Genomic DNA, 19,500 nt, shown 5'->3' with positions numbered 1-19,500 from the left:
AACCATACGCTAGAGATCTAATGTACAGCATGGTGACTACAGTTAAGAATAATGTGTTTTATACCTGCAATTTGCTAAGAGAGTGGATCTCAAGTGTTCTCACCATAGACACACAAAAAGGTAAAGATGGGAAACTATGGATGGTTAATTAGCTTGATTGGGGGTATCATTTCACAATGTATAGGTATATCAAAACATCATGTTTTTATGCCTTAAATACATGCAATGATTATTTGTCAGTCATACTTCAATAAAGCTAAAAAAAAATAAACGTACTCCATTCTCACTGCAAAAATTTGGAAAGACACTTAAACGTCTCAAGAAAACAAAATGCCCACAATGCCAACACCCAGTGATAAATTATATTAATATTATACCAAACTCCTTTTAGTCTATGAGTTTGACTTAGGTCACTTCTGAACACTTTTGGAACACGTTTTTAAAGGCTTTAGATGATTGATTTAACCAGCACACCTGCGCTCTATAGAGTTCTCAGTTACATATTTTAAGGTATATTGAGTTAAGTCATTTCTTGCTAAGGAGAACTGCCCTCTTGTATGAGGAGTCCACTGGCTAACACTTCTCCAGGGCTTTCCGAAGCACTGCTGACACTTAAAAAATAAAATGCATTATGTCTAAAGGACATGACTCCTAGAAGGGACTGAACCTTTTCCTCAGAGACCTATATGCTCTATAACAGAAAAGGCCAGTGGAGACTATGCTGCACCCCGTCCACTGCCCTCCGCTTAAAACACGTCAGCCCCCCGAGTGGCACACACTTGATGTGGACACACTTACAGGTCGTAGGAGAACTTCCTCTCCAGGTTGGTCTGGTTCTTCTGAAACTGAAGGACATCCTGCTGCAGCCTGCCATAATTCTTCTGCAGGGCCTTTAACTGGTCTAAACCGAGAGGAGGACACGAAATCACACAGGGCACCGGCATGGCCATCCTGACAACAGCAGACACACCAAAACCCACCACGGGAACACAATGGGCCGTGGCACCAACAGAATAAGGAGGGGAAAGAGGAAGGGATGAGAGCATGGCCCCTCCCCAGGAACCTCCCCACCCCAGCCCTGGAGGCGGCCCAGAAGATGTGCGATCCTATGGGAACCAGCACCTTGATTCCTTTTCACACATCTCTCCTAAATCTTTTTGACCTGCGACCCTTACAATGCACCAGGAGGTTCTATCCACCTATTTCTCTCCTAGACATCATAAACCCTGAACTGTCCCACAAGGGCACACACGCCACTGTGTCTCCTGCCCCCAGAAGACGTATCCCTCAATCTGTGAAACACTAATTTCAACATCCAGTCAGATAAGCAGCCACTCCTGCTGCACCCCCTGTTCTCAGCTACCAGGCTACCTGCCAGCATCCTGTCATTTGGTCACAGCCCAGTTATTCTCTGAGGCCCCATGTACACTTAGTCACCTGACCCTCCTATTTGGGAAACAAGAGCTTTCTTTGAGGAAATCCATCAGCTGCATCACTGCTGCCCTGATGACTTGGCTCGGAAAAGCTCTGTAGAAAAAAAGCAGCAGCTCACTGACCAAGAGCCAAGCTGGGGGGTAGAAGGAAAAGCTGCCACAAAGGGGACACTAGAACGGGCCGAGGGCAGCAATGAGGGCCTGAAACACAGCCCTGGACAGACACCTGAGTTTCCCCAAGGTCGGTCCTCACAACCCTAGACCTACAAGGCTCTCTGGGGGGCAGGAGGTGGGGGATCAAATTAAATAAAAGTGAAGGATTCAATGAACTGCTGATACACACAGCAACAGGGATTCATCTCAAAAGCACTTATTTATATGCCATGCTCGAAAAGACAAAACTACAGGGGTGGACAACTGGTCGCTGGGTGCCTGAGGCTGAGGTGAGGGCAGGTGTGGGTGGGGCTTCCTGGAGTGACGGACACGAGCTGTGTCTTGACTCTGGTATCCAGGGGACAGTGCATGTGTCAAAACACACAGAAAGGTATACTGCAAATGGGTAAACTTCATCGTGTGTAAATTATACTTCAACAGACCTAACTTAAAAAAAAAATTCTATAATCAAACCGAGCATGGGGCGACGGAATACTACTCAGCAATAAAAAGGAACGAACTATGGCAGCCATAACAGAACGGATGAATTTCAAAATAATTATGCCGCGTCAAAGAAGCCAGATGGAAAAGGGTATATGCCGTCTGATTCCATGTATACAAAATTATAAAAATTACAAACTCATCTAGAGGGATGGAAAGCAGATGAGAGGGGCCTGGGGAGGATTACCAAGGGGCACAAAGAAACTTCTTGGAGTGATGGATCTGTTCACTGTGTTGATTTTGTGGTGGTTTCTTCAACTGTACATTTACATCAAAACTTATGTCACACTGTGCAATTTAAATATGTGTAGTTTACTGTATGTCAATTACACCTGATTAAAACTGTTTAAAAATACTAAGTAGGGGCTTCCCTGGTGGCGCAGTGGTTGAGAGTCTGCCTGCTGATGCAGGGGACACGGGTTCGTGCCCCGGTCCAGGAAGATCCCACATGCGGTGGAGCGGCTGGGCCCGTGAGCCATGGCCGCTGAGCCTGCGTGTCCGGAGCCTGTGCTCCGTAACAGGAGAGGCCACAACAGTGAGAGGCCCGCGTACCGCGAAAAAAAAAAAAAAATACTAAGTACAGGGCTTCCCTGGTGGCGCAGTGGTTGAGAGTCCGCCTGCCGATGCAGGGGACATGGGTTCGTGCCCCGGTCCGGGAAGATCCCACATGCCGTGGAGCGGCTGGGCCCGTGAGCCATGGCCGCTGAGCCTGCGCATCCGGAGCCTGTGCTCCGCAATGGGAGAGGCCACAGCAGTGACAGGCCCGCGTACCGCAAAAAAAAAAAAAAAAAAAAATACTAAGTACAGCAAAAGCTGCAGGCTTTTGTGCCCTACTTGAGGACTGTCCGGCAGATCATCAGCTCTGAGAAGCCCCTGGCAGTCAAGCAACCCATTTAAACTTAGTGAAACTCTGTGTTTCCCCTATTAATATTCTTAGAAGCTGATCTGGAACTAGAATTCTAGACCAGCACTGCCAAACAGAACTATAATATTTTGAACCACACAGGTCACTTAAAATTTACTAGCAACCACATTTTTAAAAAGTAAAACCAGGTGAAATTAATTTTAATAATATATTTCATTTAACCCAACAGATCCAAAATATTACCATGGCAACACAGAATTAATGTAAGAAATTATGAATGAGACATTTTATATTATTTTTTCATACTAAGTCTTTGAAGCCTGGTGTGTATTTTACAGTTATAGCACATCTCAATTCAGATGTTAAATATGAATTGGGAATTCTTGATCTGAATTTAGAATTCATAAAATTTACAGTTAAAAAGGATATTGGTATACCCAAGTTGTCCCAAAGATACTTAAGTTTCCCAATAACTGAGTCAAGTATCAGTTTTAAATTTAAATTGCCTAAAATTAAACAAAAATTAAAAATCCAGTTCTTCTGTCCCATGAGCCACATTTCAAATGTTCGCTGGCTACAGGGGGCTTGTGGCTACAATTCTGGACAGCCCAGTTCTAGACTGAACTTCCCACCTTAGAGGTGGAAACTGAGGCTGAGAGCACTGATGGAGTTTAACTAGGGGCAAAGGTGAGACTAGGGTCAGGTCAGGGATCAGAGGCCCCAGAGCTCCTTTCATCAGGTTCTAAGGCTGCACTGGACCCTGTGACCCCTCCGGTCACACCTCACAGAGGGGCTTCACCCCATCCCTGCCTCCCCCGGTGGCTCCAGAAGGGCCCAAAGAAAAACCTTGGCTGCCAAACTGAATAAGAGTAGCTAGGAAACGGAATTAAACTAGGCTGGATAATTTTTATATAAATTTCATGAAGGAGATCTGATTTCTGGGTGACCTAATGAAAAGAGAGCATACATATACCATATATATAAAACAGATCACACACACATATATTTCTTAATGTATCACAAAATGAGAATCTGAATTCTCTACGTAACAGCTTGCAATGTGTTCAGTAAACTTATAAAAGGAAAAGCTCTTTAAGGAAACACAGTTAGGCAAAAAGAGTAAAGATTACCCAATGACTTGTAATACCACCCACCATTAGGTTTCACTAAGAGACCCTAGAAAAGGACAGAGGAAAGGTGAGTTTTTCCTAACAGGCCTGATGTCTGGGGGGAGTGGAACTCACCTTGCAAGGTTCTGATGAGCCTCTCGCTGGTGGTGATGTTATTCACTAAAACTGCCTGCAAGGAAGATAATCACATAATGAAACGCTGGCAACCTGACAGCTCAGAAGAGCTCTGACAAGATGCGCCTGTGGAAGAAAGAGTGGGGAGCAGCCCCTCCCACGCTGGGCTGTGAGCCCCTGCGGCCTGGGGAGGAGCAGCGCCAGTGTCCCAGCACCAGCAAGGGACGGGCGGCTCCCCGGCCCTGTTTCAGCTCTGTGCCGGATGAAGTAGCAACTACGGCCTTTCTCTGGGGAGCCCAGGTAGAGCCCTGTCTCAGTCAGAAGGCAAACTGAATTCCAGCTTGGCTGATGGGGAAAAGAAACGGGGGTTCAGCGACCGCTCCGCCTGCAAAGCTTCCTGATCCATTTTAACTTCTGACATTCTTCCTTCTATCCAGACCCTGTGAGCTCAAAGGATGGAGAGGTCACCCCCAGTTAGTTACACAAAGCTGGGAATGCTGACAACAGAGGAGGAAGAAGCAACGCAGGCCTCGGGATAACAGTGAAAAACAGTAAAAAGTAAGAAAAGCGAGTGTGGGGCCAGGTGCCGCTCTGGGCGCCCCACATCCACGGCCCCATGACTCTTCACACCAGCTGTGTGAGGGGGCACAATATGATCCCCCTGTAGGGGACAGGAAACTAAGGCACAGCTGGCTTTAGAGACTCAAGGTCACGTGGCCTTCTCAAGAGCAAACAGGCAGGGCCCAAGCCCGAGCCCGGCAGGCCTGCCCCAGACACGGAACTCTTCCTTACTGCGTACTTGCCAAAGCGGATGTGAACCCCAGCAGGACAACAATCCTGTGACTGTACCCGGTGCAAAAGCAAACAAGCACCTGAAGAAGAGGGGACCAGAACGTTAAATACCAACACGCGTCACACAGGTAAGTGATGTTCTCTGGACACACACACAGAGGTGCGTATTGGGCCATAACATGGAAGTTTCTTACTGTGTCATAATCAACAAGGTTTTGTCAACCTGCTGGCCACAACGTGGAGACAGGCTGCTGTCTCATTCCTGGGTAAAGGAGGACAATGACAACCACGCCGCCTTCACCCTTCTGTGCCTCTGTTTCCTCTTGGACCTCTCCGTCCAGCCCTCACTCTCTGTCCTGGATGGAGCTTTCTGGAGGAAGGTGTTTCTAGGGGTGCGTGCCTAGCAGTGAAATCTGGCCAAATGATTCTGGTGTTTATTTCAGGAGGTCTGAGCATGTGGAACATTTCCTGGCACAATAGGAAAGAAGTCACAGTGATACTATCTGTACAGTCAATCTCTCAGGGAGAGATCATCAAGAAGAGTGTTTATGGATATTCTGCGTAGGCCAGCGGGGAATCAGATTCACACAGCTTGCAGGTCCTGCTACTCTCAGAAAAGGTTTGCACGCATTCAATTAAAAAGGCAAAAGATCGCCCTAAGACACAGCGGTCCCACTTTGGGGTATATATTCAAAAGAACACAAAGCAGGATCTTGAAGAGATATCTGCACCCATGTTCACAGCAGCACTATTCACACTAGTCAAGAATCGAAGCAACCCAGGTGTCCCTCGACGGATGAATGGATAAAGAAAATGTGGCATATACATACGGTGGAATAGAACACGGCCTTTAAAAAGAAAGAATGTCACAGGCTACACCACTGGTGAGCCTTGAGGACATCGTGCTAAGCCAGTCACAGATGGGCAAGTACTGTATGATTCTACTCACAAGCAGTGTCTAAAGCAGACGGAATCATGAAAACATGAAGTAGAAAGGTGGCTGCCAAGGGTGGGGGAGGGGAGAGGGGAGGGGTGGGTGGCGGGGACGGACTAGGGTTTAATGGGCGTAGAGTCTCAGTGTTGCAAGACGAAAAAGTTCCAGACATTTGCAGCACAACAATATGAATATATTTAACACAACTGAATTGTACACTTCAATTTCCACCTTGCATGGGTATCAAAACCACCTTCCCAGGCTTCCCTGGTGGCGCAGTGGTTGAGAGTCCACCTGCCGATGCAGGGGACACGGGTTTGTGCCCCGGTCCGGGAAGATCCCACATGCCGTGGAGCGGCTAGGCCCGTGAGCCATGGCCACTGGGCCCGCGCGTCCGGAGCCTGTGCTCCGCAACGGGAGAGGCCACAACAGTGAGAGGTCCGCGTACCGCAAAACAAAACAAAACAAAACCACCTTCCCTCTGAACAACAGTGCTGAAACAGAACAGAAAAATAAAAGGAGCACTTAAATGATTACATGCTGATAATCTTGAAAGCTGATCTCTCCTGGGCAAATCATTTCTACAACAATTATGGCAATCTTACTTGCCCCTTCTCCACTCATTCCCCTCAGCCCCACCAAAAAAATCCTTATTAGAGTTTGCAAGTGCCTGAAGGCTTAGGAATTGCTGCAATTTGAAACATCTGAAGATATTTCTGTCTCCCATGTGACTTTATTCTTCCAAACAAAATACATTTTAGTTATCTTCCCCCACCTATTACGGATGCATGGAAAAATACAGTCTCCACGTAAGTAAATGAGAAAAGAACCATAAAATGCCAGCAAGATCTTTATACATGCAGTTTTATATTTATTGAAAATCTTGAATCATTTTCAGGAAAACTAGGAAAACGCTTCTAGCTTTTTGGGGGGGTTCAATGTAAAGGAAAAAAACACTTGCATTAAACAAAATTATTTTAAAATGAATTACATATTGTACTCTAAACAACCCAGTTGACTTTCACATTTTGGTGCAGAGTGACTTTGGGGGAGCTGTACTTCCTGGTGTGTGTGACCCGTCCCCTGGGAACTCTCAGCAGCAGACAAGGAAGTGCCACCAGAGTTTAACTGGACACTAAGCTCAGAAGACCTCGGAATGAATCACCCACAAACAAATGTATTATAACCATTCTATTCCAGGCAGGAAACAAGTATATTTGATCAAACTATTTCTCCATTAGATTGTTAAGAAAATAACCTCAACATGTCATAGTAAATTTCCACAGCAATAAATCTACAATAGATTATCATGTTCTGAAAAGCTCAATAAGACACAAATGACTAAATTTGTTAAAATGCTAACTTTTTTTTTTTTTTTGCGGTACACAAGCCTCTCACTGTTGTGGCCTCTCCCGTTGCGGAGCACAGGCTCTGGATGCACAGGCTCAGCGGCCATGGCTCACGGGCCCAGCCGCTCCGCGGCATGTGGGATCTTCCCAGACCGGGGCACGAACCCATGTCCCCTGCATCGGCAGGCGGACTCTCAACCACTGCGCCACCAGGGAAGCCCAAAATGCTAACTTTTGAAAAGTTCACTGGAAGTGTGAGCCTCATCACGTTATAAAAAAGAGAAGGTGACCTTTATTGCTGTGTTTGTTTGGCTCATTAAAATAACCAACCTGCTTTGAAGATGTGGGTCCATCTTAAGCCTTACTAAAGATGACCCTCAAACAATCTAGCCCTTGTCAACCCACCAGCAATCAGGTGCCTGGATAACTTTTTGTAATGACATTCCTGTTAATGCTCTGGGAGATAAACCTCAAAAAGAAGAATTTAACCTTAGTGACCGGTGAATGACATTAAGAATGAAGGGAAGAATATGAAGTATTCATGAGAGTTTTCTTTTTACCCCTCACCAATTTCAAAATCTCCCAAAGCAATGCTACCCAAGAGAAACATAATGTCAGTCAGATATGGGAATTTTAAATTCTCTAGCAGTTACATTAAATTAAGTAAAAAGAAACAGGTTAGCCAAAGGGTTTGAATAGACATTTCCCCAAAGAAGATACACAAATGGCCAAAAGTACATGAAAGCTGCTCAGGGTCATTAGTCATTAGAGAAATGCAAATCAAAATGAGAAGGTACCACTTCACAACACTAAGATGTCTACAAGAAAAACAAACAAACAAAAGGAAAATAACAAGTACTGCAAGGACGTGGAGAAACTGGAACCCTCAGACCCAGCTGAGGAGAACGTAAAATGGTGCAGTTGCCGTGGAAAACAATTTGGCAGCTCCTCAAAAAGCTAAACGGTTATCATATGACCCAGTAATTCTACTGCTAGGTATATCCCCAAGAGAACACATGTGTACACAAAAACTGTCCACAACTGTTCACAGCAGAATTATTCAGAACAGCCAAAAAAGTGGCAACAACCCAAATGTCCATCAAGTGATGAATGGATAAACAAAAAGTGGTCTATCCATATAATGGAATATTATTCAGGCATAAAAAGAAATGAAGTACTGACACACTAAAACACGAAATACACCCGTAACAGGTACATCTATACAGAAAAAATAAATCAGCGGTTACTGGGGGCTGGGGGGCGGGTAAAGCGAGGAGCGACTGCTCCACGGGTACACATTTCTTCTTAGAGTGATGAAAATGTTCTGGAATTAGACAGTGGTGATGGTTGCACAACACTGTGAATATACTAAAAACCACTGACTTGTACACTTTAAAATGATTAAAGTGGTGACTTTTATGTTGTGTGAATTCATCCCAATTAAAATAGGTGAAATTAAATATTAATGATTTAATCTAAATATATCCGAATTATCATTTCAAGATACAATCACCAATCAACATAACAGTATTAATGAGATACTTTCCTTTTTTTTTTTTTTCCCACACCAAGCCTTTGAAATCTATCACATTTTACACTTACAACGCATCTCAACTGGGACATTTCAGAGCTCAGCAGCCACCTGCCAGCAGAGAGCACGGCCCCTGAGCAATAAGAAGAGAGGGCAGGAGAGTGCCAGTAGCAGGTAAGTGCCAGTTAGCTATTATTTATTTACGGCACCCCGATATGATTACACACTCACACTGGCACCGATTCACAGCAACAACAGACAAGTTGTCATCCAAACGTTTCAAACCCACGGTGCCCGTGGGCCAAACACTGGCCCACTGAACACAAGTGGTTTCTCAGAGAAACCACGGCGCAGACGGTGAGGCGACACGTCCAGTCCACAAAACCCTACCGCTGACAGAAGTCACTGCTGTGATTTAAAATATCACGTGCAGAAATGTGAACACTGGTGGAATATTTGATATTAAATTATTTGGAGTTTGGCGGTAGTGCAGTTACGACAAAGGACGATCCCACCTTTTAGAGATACGCACTGAAATATGAATGATCGAAACGGCATGAATTATAACCACTGAAGCTTGATGTTGGACACTGGGGATCCATTAGATCATTCTGTCTACTCTGTCACGTTTAAACTTTTCTACAGTTAGTCTACACACACAGACACACTAATCTGTGACACTGCCAATAATTAAAACAGAAAAAGCAAAGTTAAGAACAAATCCTTTTTAAAATCTTAACTACAAGGCTGATTTTAGTGGGAAAAAAAGGTGAGTTAGATGATGGTGAAGTGAACTTTTTTTTTTTTTTTTTTTGGCCGTGCCACACAGCTTGCAAGATCTTACCTAGTCCCCCGACCAGGGATCGAACCCAGGCCATGGCAGTGAAAGCACTGAGTCCTAACCACTGGACCGCCAGGGAATCCCTAAACTTTTGTTTTCTGACGGCAATTTTGGGAGGCTCAAGACCTCTTAGAGGCGCAGATCCTTCCCATGTGTTACTTCTCACTTACACAGTTGGCCCTCTGTATCACGGATTTCACACCCACCGTCGGTTGAAGCCACGGACAAAGGGCAGGCTGCACTCCACCAGTCATACGTGGGGCCTGAGCATCACGGAGGCTGGCAACCACGGGGTGTCCGGGAACCAATCCCCTGAGGATACCCAGGGACGACTCCAATTTCACTCCCCAAACTGAGCAGTTGTCTTATCACAGTATATACAGCTCCGTCAACAATTTATCAGCTATAAGGGCTTTTGAGGCTCATTAAGGGATAAAAGGGAGGAGCAAGAAAGAAGGAAATAAATAGAGAGATTGAGAGTGTCAGAAAAAAGATGGGGGAGGGTGGTGATTTTCTTGAAGAAAATAAAAAGACTTGAAAGGAGACGGAAGGTTCTGTGGATTCTGATTCCGGGTCTGCTACGAATTTGCTCCTTGCCTCTGGACACCTCACTTAACTTCTCCCAGCCTCAGTTCCCCCAACTGGAACCTAAAGGGCAGGCCTGTGATGTTTAATGGGGGTGCACTATGGGCATTTCAGGTGGGACAACTCTTTATTTTTTTATTATTATTATCTTTTTTTGTGGTACGCGGGCCTCTCACTGTTGTGGCCTCTCCCATTGCGGAGCACAGGCTCCAGACGCGCAGGCTCAGCGGCCATGGCTCAAGGGACCAGCCGCTCCATGGCATGTGGGATCTTCCCGGACCGAGGCACGAACCCGTGTCCCCTGCATCGGCAAGCAGACTCTCAACCACTGCGCCACCAGGGAAGCCCAAGGGATAACTCTTTATTTGCCTACCGTCTCCACATGGCCACCCTGCTCCCCTCACCCCTTCCAATGCCAGCAGCACCCTCACCCCTGCAATGTGTGTCACAAAGACAAAAGGGAGCCCATCCCCTACATTTCCAAATGGCCCAGAGTGGAGGCTGGAAGTTTCATCAGTGAGGCCATTCTGCTCTCCAGAAGAAATCCTCTACAGCCACATCCACATAAAAGGGAGCAGGGGAGAGGTCCAGGCTCTGGCTCAGCCTGGCCGGACCCCAACCTCTCTACCACATGCCCCCAACTGGAAACCACTGGTCCTGATGTCCACAAGCATCCCTCCAATCCCTAAAATGCCTTAATCCTAAACCCAGAGAGGCTGAATGACACTGGGTGGCGGGAAGGAATCACCAGCAGGAGGACACACTTCCCTGTGAGCGAGGCAGAAAGAGAACCTGCCCAGAGAAACTGCTGATTATGTAAAGGAGAAGAATATTCATCCACAGCTTAAGCGAGTCCACAAGGAGGCAGGGCCGCTGAAAAGCAGGCTGCCCTCCAGCCCAGGGGCCACTGCAGGGCCCCAGGACTCAGCAAACCCGTACCGCCTGTGCATCATGCGGTCTGCACACCGCTGCCCCCGGCTCCCCCACTGGTGGGGAGAAGGCCAGGCAGGGCCCCCAACAAAAACTTGAGGGAAAGAGGGAGGGAGAGGTGTGCAGGGGCGGGTGCTGGCATCAGAAAGCTGCTGAGTCCAGCCCACAGGGAGGAGCTCAGAGAGAGAAAGACGGGCCTAAGTGCTAAGGTCAAGACCTATTCCTGGGAGTTCAAGAAACCCAGGACACTATACAGTATAAGAACTTGGGTTATTCAAGGTCCAGAAATGGTAGGGGCACAGGAATAACAGGAAAGTGAGTGTGTATGTGTGCATGTGCGTGTGTAAGAGAGAACTGATGTAAGAATGTGTGCTGAGTGAAACAAGCCAGACACAAAGGCACAAAGACTGTGTGATCCCACTTAGTGAGGTGCGGCGAACAGCCAAACCCACAGAGACAGAAAGCAGAACCGCGGGGGCCAGACTGGGGAGGAAGGATGCAGAGTCAGTGTTTCACTGGGACAGAGCTTCAGGGGGGAAGACGAGAAAGCTCTGGAGATGGGTGGTGGTGATGGTCACACAACGACGTGCATGTACTTAATGCCAATGAACTGCAAATCGTTAAAATGGTCGTTTTATATTATGTACATTTTACCACAGTAAAATATACCCCCAAACACAGAGGCTGTGAGTGTGGGTGAGTCTGTGAATCAGTGTGTGAGGGCGTGAGAGTGAGTGAGCAGGTGCAAGGGTGAGAATGTGAAGGGGAGGTGAGTGGGCTTGAGCGCATGCGCAGGGACAGAGGCCGCCCTCAGCGTGAGCAGCCTGGTCGGAGGGAGCCCAGGTGCCTAACGGGCAGGCGCTACCAGGTGCACAGGAAGCGGCGCCCGGGCTGTGACTGCACAATGGGCTCGAGTCATGGAGTTTTAATGGAAGGTTGTATTAATCACAACTCTACACAAACCTTAAAAAAAGGAACACCACCTCTCCAGGAGAACATGCAGTACATACAGGCATGATTACTCTACGCGCCCCAAAAGAGCTCCTGCCAGAGGTCCCCGTGCCCAGCTGACTGGGAGAGCACCACCTGAAACTGGCTGGGAGGGCGGACTGAGCCTGGGCTTGCCCGGGAAGGTCACGCGCACCCATAGCTCTGCAGAGCAAGGTCCATGGGGAGGGTGGTTTCCACCATGGGGATGAGAACGAGGCCGACAGGGAGGGAGCCTTGGACCAAGACTGGTTCACACCCATGCCCAGCTCCCCATGAAGGGGCACAATGATTAAAGGAGGGAGGACAGTTGGAGGGAGAGGGGAGGAAGGGAGGGTAGGGAATGGAAGATGAAGGGAGGGAAGGAGGGGGAGAAGAAAGGGGAAGGGGGGAAAGAGGGGAGAGGAGGGGAGGAGGAGGAGGGGTGGGGAGGGGTGGGGAGGGGAGAGGATGGGAGGGGAGGGGAGAGCAGGGGAGGAGGAGGAGGAGGGGAGAGGAGGGGAGGGGAGGAGGAGGGGAGAGGAGGGAAGAGGAAGGGAGAGGAGGGGAGAGGAGGGGAGAAGGATGGGAGGAGGAGGGGAGAGGAGGTGAGGGGAGGGGAGTAGGAGGAGGAGGAGTGAGGAAGGGTGGGGAGGGGAGGGGAGAGGAGGGGAGGAGGAGGGGAGGGGAGAGGAGGGGAGGAGGAGGGGAGGGGAGAGGAGGGGAGGAGGAGGGGAGGGGAGAGCAGGGGAGGAGGAGGAGGAGGAGGGGAGGGGAGAGGAGGGGAGGGGAGGGGAGGGGAGGAGGAGGGGAGGGGAGGGGAGGGGAGGAGGAGGGGAGGGGAGAGGAGGGGAGGGGAGAGCAGGGGAGGAGGAGGAGGAGGGGAGGGGAGGGGAGAGGAGGGGTGGAGGAGGAAGAGAGTGGGAGAGGGGAGAGGAGGGGAGAGGAGAGGAGGGGAGGGGAGGGGGAGGGGAGGGGAGGGGAGTGGAGGGGAGCAGGAGGGGAGGCAGAGAGGAGGGGAGGGGAGTGAAGGGGAGGGGAGGAGGAGCGGAGGGGACAGGAGAGGAGGGGGTAGGAGTAGGGGAGAGGAGGGGTGGTGGAGGGGAGAGGAGGGGAGAGCAGGGGAGGGGAGGAGGAGGGGAGGGGAGGGGATGGGAGGGGAGAGGAGGGGAGTAGGAGGGGAGGGGAGGGGAGGAGCAGGGGAGGGGAGCGGAGGGGTGTGAGCAAACCAAGACTGCCGTGATTGAGAACCTGCGTTAACCGTCTCCCAGGTCACATGCAGCCCAGCCTCTAGCCCACCGTGACCTGGGTCACAGAGAACTGCCAAGAGGACCCAAACAGGGCAGGCAGTGGGAACCCCAGATTGTTCTTTGCTGCCTCTCGAGCAGCTGGCTCTCAGGCAGAATGGCCTCCTTCTCAGCGCGCAGACCCTGATGGTCTGTCATCAGCTGCCAGGGGACTTGGAGCCCTTCCCCTAGAGCAGCCCACTTGGGGTGCCCCTGCTCGGCACCACGCCCTAGCCCTCACCAGGACAGGCACAACTGGAAAGCTGCCCACACAGGGGCTGTAGCTGGAAAATCTTCATCCCTGATTTCACAGGAAGAAAAGCACTGTCGGCAGCATGTGCAGCGTCAGCGATCCACAGCTCCCTGGCTGTCCGAAACTGGCCTGGAATCGCCCCTGACGCCAGCAGCACGGGCCCAGCCTCCTCCCGACCCACCCGCCGCACAGGCCGCAGGAGGAGCTGGGCTCAGCCCCTTCCGTGGGCACCAGTTTTCCTGTTCCCAAATGGGAATCCCAACAGCTTGCCCTCCCCTGTGGGAGAGGCCACAGCTTGGGAAGTTCTGACTTTCTGCAAACAGGGTGTACACAGACGCTTGGGGACTAAAGAGAAAACTGAACTAAGTGTATGGATCCAGGGCTGCAGCCAGCGCTCCTAACACATCCCACACTGTTTTAAACAAGAAACAGCAGATCTCACTCATCAGCACCAAAGGGAAATACATGAAAAGACAGCTAGGTCAAATTCCCTTTTTGTATTTCACATCAAACACCATCCTGCAGTGCTGGGTTAGAAGAACAGAGGGTCGGGGAAGTGTGAGGAGGGGAGAACCAGACAAAAGCCACCCAGGGGCGCCCCTCGCTCTCGAGGAGCAAGGAGATGCTGACGGAAAGGCTCTTCTTCCCTGTAGGAAGAAGCCGAGCGAAGAGCGAGCACCTCTGCAGAGCTTGTTTCCCTGCCTGTGGACACAGGAGAGCAGCGTACAGAAAACACACGCCTGCCTGTCCAACCGAGACGGTCAGGGGCAATCCACAAACCGGAAGGCAAGATACTGTACGTGGAGCTAGCCCAGCACGTACCGTGACACCTAACTGGGTCTTGAACCAAGTAAGCTTCTCCCTTAGTTTCTCCTGACGTCCAGCACCGACAACAGACCCCAGGTGCCTTCCCTGCGGACGACGCAGAAAATGTGTTTTGCTGTTTCTCCTAACGAACACTCTTTTCTCTTTTTAATGTTGGGGGGTAGATTACTTGAGTTTAATCACAAAGCTGTCTTTGAAGGCTACATTCAAGCAGAAAACTAGAGTATTTACAACCTGAAAAGACTGAGAGTCTTCTGAAACACTTTTTCTCAGGAAACAGATTTTTGGTGGATTGCTTTTACCTGCTTCCCCTTTCTGCCTCTATACAGACCTGTCCCTCACCTCTCACCATGCCACCTGCCACCCAGGCCTGTCCACTCTTCCTCCTGGCCGTCTCTCAACCATGCTCACTTTACAGAATTCATTCCACTCCTACCTCAGTTCAGCTCAGCAACAAGTTTGACTCAGATATTTCAAGAGCTGCCTGAGTGGTCTGCCTCCTGTCTGCCCAGCTCCCTACCCTAAGCACACTCCCCAGGGGCCTGGGCCTGCCTTTTAAGCCCCCAGATCTGATCTGACAGCCTTGATCTACAGCTTGAACCCTGTTATGGTTCCCCTGTCCTCGAACTCAAGTCCAAACGCCCTAGTGATTTAAAAAAGATCCTCTTCTTAGGACCCCTGCACCCCTCTCGACTCTGCGTCCAACCCCACTCTCTCTACGCCCAGCCACCAGGTGCTGTCCCCGCACCCCGGGAGGGACACATTCACCTGTCGCTTCCAGGTGACACCTGAGATGGCTCTCCTCGCACAGTGACTCACACAGCGTGCAGACACCCCGCTCCACCTGCCTCGTGGAAGATGCACTAGACGTCTGAAGCATGCAGCTCTTACTTACTGTGCCCTCCTGAATGGCAAAGGCTAATGCACGTTTTTCAGATTTGTTCCCAGCAGGATTTAGACTCAGATCAGAGGTGTTCACTTGCGACTGGAATGCTGAACAGGGTGAGGGCGCTGGAGGTGCAGAATGCAGCAAGGCATGGGGACCCTGGCTCTGAACTAAAGGTGCAGCAGCAGCCTCCCGTCCAGCTCTAGGTCGGGCACGGGGAGCGGGCCTTTGGGGCCAGTCCCGCCTGGTGCCCCAGGAGCCATGCCTGGCCCGGGGCTGCTCCTCCAGACCTTCCCACCTTTCTATAGTCACCTGCTTCCCTGTACTAAATCCTTTCTGCTTAAAAATCAACCCCGATAGGGCTTCCCTGGTGGTACAGTGGTTGAGAGTCCGCCTGCCGATTCAGGGGACACGGGTTCGTGCCCCGGTCCGGGAGGATCCCACATGCCGCAGAGCGGCTAGGCCCGTGAGCCATAGCTGCTGAGCCTGCATGTCCGGAGTCTGTGCTCCGCAACGGGAGAGGCCACAACAGTGAGAGGCCCGCGTACAGCAAAAAAAAAAAAAAAAACAAAAAACGACCCCAATAGACCTATTAACTCATCTTTCTGCTGCATTCGACGTGAAGTGCACAAACAAAGGGCCCGGCCTGGTCCACCACAGGGTTCAAGGCCAGCAGCTGGCAGAATAAATACTAAACAGATGGACAGAAATGGACATGGAGAATTAATGGGAATAAAACCAGAAAAGCTATTTTAGAACCCTTGATTCTTCAGTCAACCACAGGAGTAAAAGGTGATAAAAATCAAAAAAACTACTTTTATCTGCACAAGTCCATTCTGATTCCCTAAGAAAACCCACTGTCTGGAAGAAAATCATCACTGTTCCCAGCTATGGAAGAAAGGCTGGCCCAGAAAGAAGAAACTGGAACACTCAGAACTGTGTCCTGCTGTTTGAAAATTCAGTGTGGTGAGGCCAAAGGGATGGAGAAAACCAGCAGCCCGGGCCCAGCCCTGCCCCCACCGGCCGCTCTGCAGGCCCCCGAGCCGGGTTACCTCTCAGGGGGTCAGTGCTTGCCTCCATCTCAGAGGTGACAGTGCCTGTCTTCCAGGCTGGCACGTTGAGAAATGACATGTGTTCACATGTGTGAAAGCATTTGGGGAACTCTAAAGCGGGACAAATGGCCAGATTTCTTAATGCTCGTCGTTTCCTTTTCAAGAGGCAGAATCTTACAGAGGAAGTCACGCATAGGAACCAACACTGCTGCAGCCCAGGGAAGCAGCCCCAGCCCAGGTCCAAACACCACACAGGAACCAGGAGGCACACACCTGGGGTTCTCCTGGCCCCCCACCACCACTACCCGTCACTCACAACAGGAGAGTCCCAGAAACGTAGGATATTTTCCCACCATACACCTCAAATAATGCCTTCCAGAGCCCCTTCGTGCCCTGCGTCACCGTGCAAGAGAGGACAAACCGGCAGCTGATAGGCCACCTCGATGGGGGCGCAGGTCACACAGGTGGGTGACAGCGGGGGGCCGAGGCAAGTGCAGTGGGGGCCCGTCCTCCCTCCGCCTTCCCAGCTAGCTGCCTCTTCTATTTAAGATTTCCTCTTCCTGGACACAAAACAGTTAACGTGTCGCCAGCGTCCCCTCTTCCACCCTTCCGCTTCACCATCTTTCTTCTTTTAGGTCAGGAACGACACAGGAACAGTATTTCCACCACAAATGAAATGTTACTCAAACGATTTTTCTTTGCACTACTCAGTGTTAACTTACATATTTTAACAAATAAGTGAAGTCTCAATATGCCAGAGCAGACAAATGGCTGCAAGAAACCATCCTAGAAAGAATGTCCCAAACAAAACTATGGCAAATGAAGCTATTTCTGACTCTCACTTCTGGCAAGTGAAAATGAACACAACAGCAGGACGTTCAGCCTTCCCTGGACAAAGCGCTACTCAGTAATCCAGGGTCTCCCAGACTTCTTCCCCAACCATCTCAGATATTAGGTAATCAGTCCCTCAAATGCTTTTAGGGCCACCACGTGGCTACAGGGCAGCAACTAGTCAGGAGGCTACCCAAGATCTTGGTAAGTCTTCAGACCTACAAACATTAACTGGCATTCTGCCAAGAGTAAAAGAATGAATTCAACCACTCTGTGCCATCCTCAGGAGTCGATGTAGACCTGTACAAGAGACCCTCCATTAGCTTTTGCCAAAACTAACAACAACCTGGGGCTCTGTTTCCACTGAGGACCCTTAAAAACCTGTTTTATAGGTATATACCTATACACCTGTACAAAGAAAATAGTATTTCACTGGGTGCTTATGTGAGGATTATTTGTACCTACACAAATGTGGTGGTTTAAAAATATCCCCTCGGGCCTCCCTGGTGGCGCAGTGGTTGAGAGTCCGCCTGCCGATGCAGGGGATACGGGTTCGTGCCCCGGTCTGGGAGGATCCCATATGCCGCGGAGCGGCTGGGCCCGTGAGCCATGGCCGCTGGGCCTGCGCATCCGGAGCCTGTGCTCCGCAACGGGGGAGGCCACAACAGTGAGAGGCCCGCATACCGCAAAAAGAAAAAAAAAATAAAAATTAAAAAATAAATAAATAAATAAAAATATCCCCTCAAGGGGCTTCCCTGATGGCGCAGTGGTTGACAGTCCTCCTGCCGATGCAGGGGACATGGGTTCGTGCCCTGGTCAGGGAAGATCCCACATGCCGCGGAGCAGCTGGGCACGTGAGCCATGGCCGCTGAGCCTGTGCGTCCGGAGCCTGTGCTCCGCAACGGGAGAGGCCACAGCAGTGAGAGGCCCGCGTACCGCAAAAAAAAAAAAAAAAAAAAAAAAAACCCTCAAGTTCTTGACACTGCTCCCCAGAATGGAGTCTAATTCCCGCTCCTTTCATCTGGTCTGGCCTTAGTGACCTGCTTCTAACTAATGCACAGGAAGTGACCCTGCAGACTTCTGAGGTCCAGACAGTGAAAGGTGTACAGGGTTGAATACTGTAGCCCCAAATTCATGTCCACCCAGAACCTGTGAATGAACCTGTTCACAACCTCATTTAGAAACAGGGTCTGTGCAGATGTAAGCTGTAGTGAAGGCAGGGGGGTGGGTCCCGAATCAGCATGACTAAAGAGAAGAGGTGAAGGTACAGAGACACAGAGGGGAGACAGAGGCAGAGACTGGAGTGATGCACCTGCAGGTCAAGGAATATCAGAAACCGCCAGCAAACACCAGAATCTACTACAAGAGCCAAGGAAGGGTCCTCCCCTAGAGCCTTTGAGGCAGCATAGCCCTGCTGACACCCTGATTTTGGACTTGCAGCCTCCAGAGCCATGAAACAACAAACTTCTGTTTTAAGCCATCCAGTTTGTGGTATTTGTCCTGGCAGCCCTGGGAAACTCTTGAATTGCTTGCTCCCTCTCCCTTTGTTGGTATCGTTGCTCTGGGAACCCAGCCTCCATGCTTCCAAGAAGCCGCCAGCCACATGGAAAAGCCACGTGTAGGGTCCCTGACTGCCAGACACACAAGTGAGAGAACCCGCAGGCAACTCCACCCCAAGCTTTCAAAGCACCCCAGGGACTTCCCTGGTGGCTCAGTGGATAAGACTCTGGGCTCCCAATGCAGGGGGCCCGGGTTCAATCCCTGGTCAGGGAACTAGATCCCACATGCATGTCGCAACTAAGAGATTGCATGCCACAACTAAGAAGCCCGCCTTCCGTAACTAAGACCTGGTGCAACCAAATAAATAAATAAATATTTTTTTTTAAAAAGGGACCCCAGATGGTGGAGTGTGGAGAAGAGACAAGTTGTTCCCTCTGGGCCCTCCCAAAGTGCAGATTGTGAGCAAAATAAACGTCTGTCATGGTTTTAAACCACTGTGTTTGGGGGCAATTTGTTATCCAATAATAAATAACAGGACAACACATGTATGTATAATCCTGTTCACCTGACTCAAACGCAGATCTTCACATTCAAAACATGGTCCCCTATGCCAATTAGATGCCAAGGCAGTCTACAAAATTTCCCTTCAGCAAACATTTATGAAGAATCCTCTTATCTGGAATTATACCCTTGCCTTCCTACCTAAGGGAGGGTCACCTCAACACCCCTAAGATAACAATGCA

General features: G+C 49.7%; 1 protein-coding gene across 2 annotated transcripts in view; it reads right to left on the bottom strand.

Annotated features, from left to right (window-relative positions):
* The window catches only part of GOLM1 (golgi membrane protein 1), a 63,690-nt gene that overhangs the window by 21,408 nt on the left and 22,782 nt on the right, over positions 1 to 19,500 (bottom strand). For both annotated transcript variants that reach the window (XM_082609237.1, XM_082609238.1), the window contains exons 4-5: positions 4,197 to 4,251; positions 799 to 901 (exon numbers count right to left, since the gene is read on the bottom strand). In XM_082609237.1, coding sequence (XP_082465363.1) covers positions 799 to 901; positions 4,197 to 4,251 — 158 coding nt within the window. The remainder of the gene's footprint in view (positions 1 to 798; positions 902 to 4,196; positions 4,252 to 19,500) is intronic.

Source organism: Mesoplodon mirus, assembly GCF_964341445.2.
Source record: "Mesoplodon mirus genome assembly, chromosome: 1".
NCBI classification, from domain to species: domain Eukaryota; kingdom Metazoa; phylum Chordata; class Mammalia; order Artiodactyla; family Ziphiidae; genus Mesoplodon; species Mesoplodon mirus.
This window is presented reverse-complemented; position numbering and strand designations above follow the sequence as displayed.